Genomic DNA, 10575 nt, shown 5'->3' on the forward strand with positions numbered 1-10575 from the left:
TGCCTGCGAGGACACAGTCTCATGTGACACCGCAGTTGAGGAGCATTCAGTTTCAAACCTCCCCATCCGCTCACTGAGGGACTGAATAGCAGCCAAAATCTCCCTCTGAGTGGCACCCTGCGTCTCCCCGACCTCCTGGGGGTGAGCAGAACGCTTAGGGGCCCGAGAGGTGTGCTCACGAGACCTCCTATAATCATGGTCACCTGAGCGACGCCGATGGCGTTTTCTAGAAAGCCTGTCACTCCGGCCAAGCACCGGTTCCTGGGCAGGGGGAGCCAACTCCCCCCCCAGCGCTGCCCGCCGAGCCCTCTCGGCATAGGGCAAGTCGATGGCAGCATTACAGGGGTCCTCAACGTCCCGCCGCACATGGGCTCTGCCCAAACAAACGGGACATTCCCGGTGGCCATCACGGGGGTCCATGGCTGCCTGACAACAGCAGCAGACGTAGGATGCCATAGTAGCTCAATTACCGCCCTACTCACAGTACGCGAACGCACCCGAGGGATATGCAGGAACCCCACCAGCTGCGAACAGCGGTATCAGGGGCCGCAATATACAAGGAAAACAACCCTACTCACCGTACGCGCACGTACTTGAGGGAACAGAAAAACGCAAACCCCAACCCGCTGCGAACAGTGTGGTAACAGGGGTAATAATATGCGAAACTCAAAACACCCACTCACTACACATAAACGTATGAGAGGGGATTAGCATAACAAAAACAACCCTGCCAGCTGCGGACAGCGTAGCACCAGGGATAGCGAATAGCAGTATGCACAATGTATAACAGTATTAATCAAAAACATCCACTCACTATACACGAACGTATGAGAGGGAATAACTAACGCAACAAAAATAAACCCTGCCAGCTGCGGACAGCGTAGCACCAGGGGTAGTAAATAGCAGTAGGCCTATGCACAAAATAATAACAATGTTAATCAAAACGTCTACTCACTATACGCGAACGTATGAGAGGGAATAGCAGAATAGCAAGTAACAAAAACAAATCCCACCTGCTGCGCACAGCGGTCTGAGGGAACTCACGTGACTGAAGCAAACAGCTTCTTCTCACCTACTCACAATACACTCGGTATGGAGGGAGGACAAGTTAAAGAAAAATATCACTTTGTGACTCTACTAGAAATACTAGTGTGGATAACTACATCGCATGCGAACCCACGCGGAGTTGACAGGACTACCACCAACTTGGATGGAGCCTCCACTTAACCCCCGCAGCTGCGGACAGCGCAACAACGGGTACAACAATAACAAAAAAATAAGTAGCCGTATCCCGGCCGTTCCGCAACAACGGAACTCTTAAGGCAGCCTAACTGAAGGGAAAAACCCTGTAGGCCAAACAACACAAGTATACACAACAACAACGTGTTTAGCTTTAGCAAACAATCACAGTAGGCTATAAAGTCACACAACACTGCAACCCACAGGGACGCAAGGCGCCTGCACCGAAGTGTACGGGTTACCAAAGCAGTGAGTGTAGAAAAAGACTACTAGCGAAAACCAAGCAGTCCGCATTAACAGTATATATATATATCTCAAAGATACGATACCATTCACCTACCGTACAGGTCTCATGAGGCGAGAGAGGCAAAGAGGCGGAGCCGCCCTCACCGGGCATAATTTATACGGTGAGACCGCCTCCCCGGGTCATGTGGGCATGACATTTTTGATATATTGGTCTCGAGAAGAGGAAGATGAGGGCATCATTCGTTGTTATGACCGTAGTGACGGTCAGAGTGAGGTCGATATAGATCTCTCCCTCTTCTCAGGCGGCTGAGCCAATGGTCCAACATTAGCGCATTGGGCGCCATTGTCAGTACGGTGTAGATGTACGGGCAATTAAAAAGAGTATTACGCAATTGTCATTGGTGCTCAAACTATTTCATGTCATCCCAAAAAGTATATGTAATTGGCCGCCGACCCCCATCTGAAAATATGTTGTTCTAGGGACCCTCCAGAAGAAAAGATTTGAGTTGAAAACGTTTGCTGGGAAAGAATATATAGTCACAGATTTTCAAAATGTTCAAAAATAGCAGATCTACAAGCTCGTAGCGCGGCACTTTGAGCTTGTAGATCTGCTATTTTTCAATAGCTATAAAGTATAACTAGTAAGCTAAATCACCGGTTCCCTGCACACACAAAACTTGGCATGCATCTTTGGGTTGCGGACGTATTTTTATGAGTTGGTAAGTAAATTATTCAAATTTTTTGGGGTTTCCTAAGATATATTTATTTCAATAGATTAAGGAAATTAATTAACATCCTACTATAAATGCGTTAAATTATTTGTTCGGCCCGAAATGTTGTGTGTGTTGTCATGATTTGGCACGACTCGAGTTGCTTTGTACGAGGCTTAAAAGGTCTATAAATAAATACTTTTTGAAATGTCTATGAGGAAAATGAACAGGGAATCATTTCCTGGTCCCTGGTAGGGGGCGGGACTGCAACGCTCTATGACAATGGCGTGCAAAAGTAGTTAAAATAGCAGATCTACAAGTTTGCCCGAGCGGCGATGTTTTGCCATCTTTGAAAGAACAACAATAATACATGTAAAGTATTAATAATGACAGTATTAATAACGACATTGGATGCATTTGGAACAGTGAAAACTAACAGTTTGTTTCCACCTGACCAGTGATGATATACTGCATATAAACACATCATTAGAATTATAGATGAATTATTATAGTGTTAAACATAATAATAGTAAACATACAATAAACAGACAATAGTGCTTTTGAATATGTGTTTATTCACTGATTGAGTTGCAGTATCATACATGTAAACTCTATAAAGTAATGGTACTGGTATCAGTGTTACATGTACACTCTATAAAGTAATGGTACTGGTATCAGTGTTACATGTACACTCTATACAGTAATGGTACTGGTATCAGTGTTACATGTACACTCTATAAAGTAATGGTACTGGTATCAGTGTTACATGTACACTCTATACAGTAATGGTACTGGTATCAGTGTTACATGTACACTCTATAAAGTATAGTTACTGGTATCACTGTTACATGTACACTCTATAAAGTAATGGTACTGGTATCAGTTACATGTACACTCTATAAGGTAATGGTACCAGTATCAGTGTTACATGTACACTCTATAAAGTAATGGTACTGGTATCAGTGTTACATGTACACTCTATAAAGTAATGGTACCAGTATCAGTGTTACATGTACACTCTATAAAGTAATGGTACCAGTATCAGTGTTACATGTACACTCTATAAAGTAATGGTACCAGTATCAGTGTTACATGTACACTCTATAAAGTAATGGTACCAGTATCAGTGTTACATGTACACTATATAAAGTAATGGTACTGGTATCAGTGTTACATGTACACTCTATAAAGTAATGGTACTGGTATCAGTGTTACATGTACACTCTATAAAGTAATGGTACTGGTATCAGTGTTACATGTACACTCTATAAAGTAATGGTACTGGTATCAGTGTTACATGGAATAGACCAGAACACCACTCCATGTGCTGAGGTTGTTTGAGTCATCATAGAGCCTGTTCCCAGAAGGTAGTCTCATGTCAACGGTGTCTCCCTCCTCCAGCTCTAGGATCATTCCATTAGAAATGGATTCCACCCATCCATGATTGTTGTATCCCTGGATATACATGAGACGCTGACCATTTTTATACATTGTGATAAACACATACTCTGATGAACTACCATAGACAGCTGCAGAGAACCTGAAGTCATAAAGTCCTTTAACAGGAGATGTGAAGATTCCTATAGAGAACACACACACACACACACACACACACACACACACACACACACACACACACACACACACACACACACACACACACACACACACACACACACACACACACACAGCTGTAGAATCAGAGAGAAGGACACCTGGCATACTGGAGTGGATGTTTCTGTTAATAATGACATTATTATACCTTTAACAAGAGCTCGTGACTAAATAATAACTACATTGGATCCATTGGATAAACAACTTATTTTTCCCCCCATTACCTGAAAAGTTTTGGACAGACAGTACAAGGTTCCCCATGTATTGCTATTACTGATTTTCTTTTTCTTTTCTTTTTTTATCCCACGATTTTGTAACCCATTTTTCACCCCTGTGTCAATTATCTAATGTGATCCTGGGCTCTACACACCCTCCGCCAACCTAGTCCCCATATATGGGGGACATGGGGAGAGCAACGGACTTGAACTCATGCTTCCTTCATGCCTGAGTGTCCAAGTTGCTCCTTTACACCTGACAGGGGGGAGTTTCCCTGGCTGGACGTAGCGCGTGGAAGGAACACGTTATTCCAACCAGTTCCTTTCCCCTCCACCAGGCGCCCTTGGCTGGCCAGGGGGAGGCAGTTTAGAGACCAGGTTTACTGCATGTTTTTTGTGAGGGTACCTACCCTAGGGGACATGGGGAGAACATGCAAACTCCACACAGAAAGGCCCTTTTGACCAACCCCGCCTCGGGTATGGGCACTGATGACGCGGAGGAGGAAACACGCCGCCAGCACCCACAGCGTCCCGAGCGGGAATCGAACCCAGGACCTTCTAGCTGTGAGGCGACAGCTGATAGCTGATTTTGAACTTCTTTTTGGTTAGGAGGTTGGGTGGGTGGGTTTTGTGAGTTTGGTTTGCTTTGTGTTGTTTTCCAGAGAACTTGAAGGTTTTTTACTACTGATATCTATCTTCCTGTGACATTCCTTCAATTAAAAATATGTTGAAATACAAGGTTTCCATCTGACAGTGACATTATGTAATTGTGTAATTAGTTGGTGAGAGCTAATTATTATGCATTAATAAAGTTATTTAACATGAGTTTAATAACCACCTACCTGTGGATGGATTGTAGGCGTTGCCGAGGTTAGTGAAGACCTTCTTATAGACCAGAGTGGTGTCAGAACCAAATGGTCCAACATATCCAGAACTCAAACCAACAAAGAAGGCAATCTGTGGCTTGTCTGTCAACACAGGAACATTACATAACTGTTTATAATATTATTAAAGCATTAATGATACTATCAGCCCTACTATATTAAAGCCCCATAATACTTATGATAATGTTTTTTTATTTTTAAATATAATGCTTAAGAACATATTCTATAAACATACTGTACTTACTCGACAGTTCCTGCACCTTGTTGTCAGTGTCAGCGAGCCTGTTCTCTACGGTGGACAGCTGAGCAAGATGGGCTGAAATCAACAACATTCATATTAAATCAGCCACAAATCCACCTGTAGTTTAATTTGAGTAGATCAACTATACAATCAATAACATGAACAACTAACTAACTATTCTCCAAGCATCAAATTAAGTCATTAAAATGAATTGAACACTAAAGTAAGTCATTGTTTCATCACTGTCCTCTCCTGCCTGCATCCACTGAACATCATGTTGTTCTAATTATTACCTTCACTGTCCTTCTTCAAGGCCTCCACACTGGTCTCACAGCTGCTCAGTCTGGCCTGAAGGTCTTCCCGCTCTTTCTCAGCGGCGCTCAGTTTGGCAGCCATTTCTGAAGAGAAGAAAATGACAACAAAAGGATTACATTTAGTAATAGAGATTAGTAACTGTTATTGGCCCGGTTTCCCAAAGGACACATGGTGTAAGAGGTATGGTGTAGCACATGCTCAGATGCCCTCTAGACCAGGGGTTCTCAACTCGTGGGTCGCGACCCCTCGGGGGGTCGCCAAATTATTTTAGGGGGTCCCCAAATTATTTTCCAAAAAAAAAAAAAAAAACAAGATTTTTCAAAAATAGCAGACCTACAAGCTCGTAGCGCGCCACTCGGTGGCGCGCTATGAGCTTGTAGATCTGCTATTTTTCAATAGCTAAATTATAACAATGCTTAAAACAACAAAAGGGGTTCCCGCCCAAAATGGTTTAAGGTTATTGTAGCAGTCAATTTATATTGGGGGTCGGGAGGGGGCGGGGCGGGGGTCCCGAGACATTGCCAAAGCATTTCCGGGGGTCCCCGGCCAAAAACGTTGAGAACCCCTGCTCTAGGCCACACAGAAGCCTGTGAACATAGACATTCCGTGCATAGATGTGCCACGCAATGGTAGGCCTCAGGCCTCAGGCTTGAGGCCTGGTATGGTAGGCCTCAGGTCTACCATCCTGAGAGCTCTCTTTACTCTAATATATATATATATATATATATATATATTAGGGGTGTAACGATATAGTAACTGCATCGAAAAATCTATTTCAATTTCAAGAATCGAAGTATATCGAAGTGAAAGCAGCAACATTGACTATGTATCGTATCGTATCATTTTGCAATGGAAATATATATATATATATATATATTTTAAGAGTAAAGAGAGCCTACTGGTAGACCTGAGGCCTACCAATGCGTGGAACATCAATGCACGGAATGTCTATGTTCACAGGCTTCTGTGTGGCCTAGAGGAGCAACTGAGCATGTGCTACACCATACCTCTTATACCATGTGGCCTTTGGGAAACCGGGCCATTATCACCACAGCATCTATTCTCACAAAAAATAATAATAATAATTTAACGCCAAACTAAAGTAATTTTCTATTCTCCAAGCATCAAATGAAGTAATTAAAATGTATTATTACTATATTAAATTAAGACGTTTTTTCCTCTCCTGCCTGCAGCCACTGAACATCATGGTGTTCTGATTACCTTGACTGTCCTTCTTCAAGGCCTCCACACTGGTCTCACTGCTGCTCAGTCTGGTCTCTAGAACCTCCACACTGGTCTCACTGCTGCTCAGTCTGGTCTCACTGCTGCTCAGTCTGGTCTCACTGCTGCTCAGTCTGCCCTGAAGGTCTTCCAGCTCTTTCTCACCGGCACTCAGTTTGGCAGCCATTTCTGAAGAGAAGGAAATCACAGAGAAACTGTTACACATTTTAAAACACACACATCAGCCCTTATCTTCTTTAACTTTAACTTCTTTAACAAAAATAATGAATCACATTTTGCACACACAAAAAAGCATTGTAGTTTCTTAAACATGCATTCCTGACCTGCATTCTCCTTGACCATCCGTTCCATCTCGTACTTAGTGATGCCCAGCTCCAACCGAAGATCACTCACGGAGTCCCTCTGCAGCTTGACCTCTCCCTCCACGTTGCGCAGGCTCTCTCTGGTCTCGGCTCTCATGTCCACTACGGTGGTTCTTAGGTTGAACACCATGCCTCTCAACTTCTCCAGTTCGGTCCAGAGGTCGGGTTCTGCGCCGTTGCCTCTCTCACTGCCCGACCCCCCTGAGCCTCCCTGAGGTCGGACCTCAGAGAGACACATGAACAGCAGAACCAGCAAAGCTCCGGCAGCCTTCATTCTGGATGCAGAGTGGAGATACTGAAGACACTGTGTGGAGCACTCGTCTTTATACTCTCATGCCCTCGTAGACTATAGCGTTGGACACGTCACTGTGCCCAGTGGAAAGTTAATCTACAAGCTGGACACTAAATAAAGTCAAGGACTTTGAACCCGCACAACTGTTTACTGTTCCTGCAATCCTTAATCTTCCCAGGGACCAGCCTCTTTCTCTCTCTCGCTGTGTGTGCGTGTGCGTGTGCGTGTGTGTGTGTGCAGGCCCGTTTACCTGTAGACCAAAATGAGCCTGCTTATCTACAGCACGCACACACACACACGCACGCACGCACGCACGCACGCACGCACGCACGCACGCACGCACGCACGCACGCACACTTCCAATGGTTACGGTTAGCTTTTGGTACTTTGTACCGTCTACCAGAGGGAAGTAGTTCGAACTCCCTGCAGAGTGGCTGAGAGGGGTCGTATGCTATCTTGACAGCTTATTTACGAAGTACCTCCTTGTAGATGCAGCTTAATTGTTTCTGTCTCTTCCCAATGATTTTTGAGGCTAGGTTCACTATTCGCTGCAGCTTGCTTCTTCCTTTTACATTAAGATTTCCATACCACATTGCCATGTTAAAAGTCAAAATTCCCTCTATCAGGTTCTTATAGACTGTTTCCATGATATGCTTGCTCACTCTAAAGGAGTTGAGCTTGGGTAGTAGGTGGAGGCGTTGGTTACAAGTTTTAAAAATCTGGTCAGTATTTTCACTGAAATTTAGTTTGCTGTCAATATATGTGCCTAACTATTTAAAATTGTCTACTACCTCCACTATTTGTCCACCAATTGTAATGAACTCAGAGGTTCCTTTTCATAAATGACAAGTTATTTGGTTTTTGTCACATTGATCCCTAAGTAGCTTTTATCGCACCAGTTGAAGAGATGTACTCTGTATGCTTCCTCCCCCGCTATATCCCCCTTCTTCAGTAAGGCAACCAAGGCCATATCATCCGCATATTTGAACAAATGAAACATATCCTGGTCTAACTGGAATTCATTTGTATATAAGGAGCACCGGGTGTTAAGCACAGTGATGTCGGACAGAGTATCATTAACACGGACCTGTTGAGGACGGTCAGAGAGGAAGTCTCTGACAAGATGGATAATACCTCCATTTACCCCTATGTCACTGAGTCTCTGCAGAAGGGTGTGTATCTGCATGCTGTTGAAAGCAGAGGTCAAATCAATAAAAAGGACCCTGGCAAAGTGGGAGGGGACTTGGAGATGCTTTGACAGGGTGTTAAACAGGCTGATAGTTGCATCATCAGTTCCTCCACTTTTATAAGCAAATTGGAGATGATCTAAGCTGTTAGAAACCATCGCTGTGATTTGTCTGCTTATAACTCTTTCAAAACATTTTCCCAAAATGGAAGTAAGAGCCTGAAGTCTTTTAGTTCAGTGGCTCCAGGCTTCTTGGGGAGAGGCACAATACAAGACATTTTCCATAAATTGGGCATCTCATTTCCTCCTTACAGTCCTCTGTCCAGGTCACTATTTCCTAGCCTGGCTAATAAGCCAGACCGAATCAGCCTTTGGCAAAAGAAAATTTGCCTGCCGGCGGATTACCGTCTGGAGAGGCTCAATTGTACGCCCATTTCTTACACCAGATAACTGGTGTGGCCAATCGGGACACGGTATGCAATATGGGCGGGCTTTGGTACAGTGACGTTCAATGCTTGAGACCTTTGACTGACAGTAGCTCTGACCAATTGCGTCAAAGAGAAAATGTTTGAACCCGCCCCCCCAGGAAAAGAGGTCCATACACAGCATCTCCAGACTCAAATACCACACGACAGTGTGATTTGAGTCTGGCTTATTAGCCAGGCTAACTATTTCCTTGGTCACTGTTTTTTCCCGTCTCAGTTTAGCCTTGTAGCGTGATGAAATAATAAAAGTTAAATTATTTGACAATGTTGAGAAATGAATGTTTCTGATCCAATCACCTGATACTAACTAGATCACCTGATACTAACTAGATCACCTGATACTAACTAGATCAAACCTGTAAATATCCTTTCATTATAATTGTATTTATCACCCCTGTAAATAACTTGAACCACTTGAACCCCAGCTGATCTACAAGCTCACAGTAATCAATCTTCAAGCCGATCTACAAGCTCACAGTTGTCATAATAATAAGATGCGGCGCCTTGTGAGCTTGTAGATCTGCTATTTTGACCAGCCTACTTTAGCACGGCAGTAGATAGTAGTATTAAATATGGCATTTAATTTTTATTGTGTGTGAAAAGATTAATAAAAAGATTTCCACACGACAGAGATGAAATAATAACAGTTACATTATTTGACAATGTTGAGAAATTAATGTTTCTGATCCAATCACCTGCTGCTACTAGATCAAACCTGTAAATAACATTAAAATTGTATTTATCACCCTGTAAATAACTTGAACCACTTGAACCCCAGCATCCCTATTATGGAGGAACATTCACCAAAATAGCCGATCTACAAGCTCACAACGCCTTGCAACGTGACACATTGTGAGCTGGTAGATCTGCTATTGTTGGCACAGAGATATTGGGCCCTGTCTTGCTCCACCCCTTATTCCTAAACTTATTTTGCCATTTTTTACCATTTTAAAACATTTTAAAATAGTTCAACCAGCCGATCTACATCGACACATTGTGAGCTTGCAGATCAGCTATTTGAACTATTTTAAAAATGTTTTAAAATGGTAAAAAAGGCAGATAAGGATAATGGGTAAGGGGTGGAGCCAGATGTAGCAGTTGGTGTAGATGGAACCAGAACCCACCAGTACAGCAACTCAGCTCTTTTTATTAAACATTGTTAAACAGAATTAAGTGATATTGATGAATTCCACTTGAAACCACTTCCATTTAGTTTGGTGTGTGTGTGTGTGAGATCACAAGAGCAGAACACTGTTTTTAGTGTCCTGGTGTTGTTCAGTCCCCACACTGTTTTTAGTGTCCTGGTGTTGTTCAGTCCCCACACTGTTTTTAGTGTCCTGGTGTTGTTCAGTCCCCACACTGTTTTTAGTGTCCTGGTGTTGTTCAGTCCCCACACTGTTTTTAGCTAAACGTATCTCCTTTGGTAGATATATCGGTGTTCAAATATTGACAGTTGTCCCTGTGTGTGTGTGTGTGTGTGTGTGTGTGTGTGTGTGTGTGTGTGTGTGTGTGTGTGTGTGTGTGTGTGTGTGCTGAGTGCTCGC

At 43.3% G+C, this 10575-nt stretch overlaps 1 protein-coding gene across 1 annotated transcript; it reads right to left on the reverse strand.

Moving 5' to 3' along the window:
* Nucleotides 1-2818: 2818 nt before the first annotated feature.
* On the reverse strand, nucleotides 2819-7342 carry LOC306922073 (uncharacterized protein; the record flags this gene model as incomplete). The annotated part of the gene is made up of 6 exons (XM_079499462.1): nucleotides 2819-3775; nucleotides 4867-4992; nucleotides 5153-5224; nucleotides 5443-5547; nucleotides 6809-6874; nucleotides 7030-7342. 6 exons carry the CDS (start codon nucleotides 7340-7342, stop codon nucleotides 3489-3491), a joined length of 969 nt encoding a protein of 322 aa, XP_079355588.1. The 3' UTR covers nucleotides 2819-3488.
* Between the last annotated feature and the right edge of the window lie 3233 nt (nucleotides 7343-10575).

Source organism: Electrona antarctica (assembly GCF_951216825.1).
Source record: "Electrona antarctica genome assembly, chromosome: 4".
NCBI classification, from domain to species: domain Eukaryota; kingdom Metazoa; phylum Chordata; class Actinopteri; order Myctophiformes; family Myctophidae; genus Electrona; species Electrona antarctica.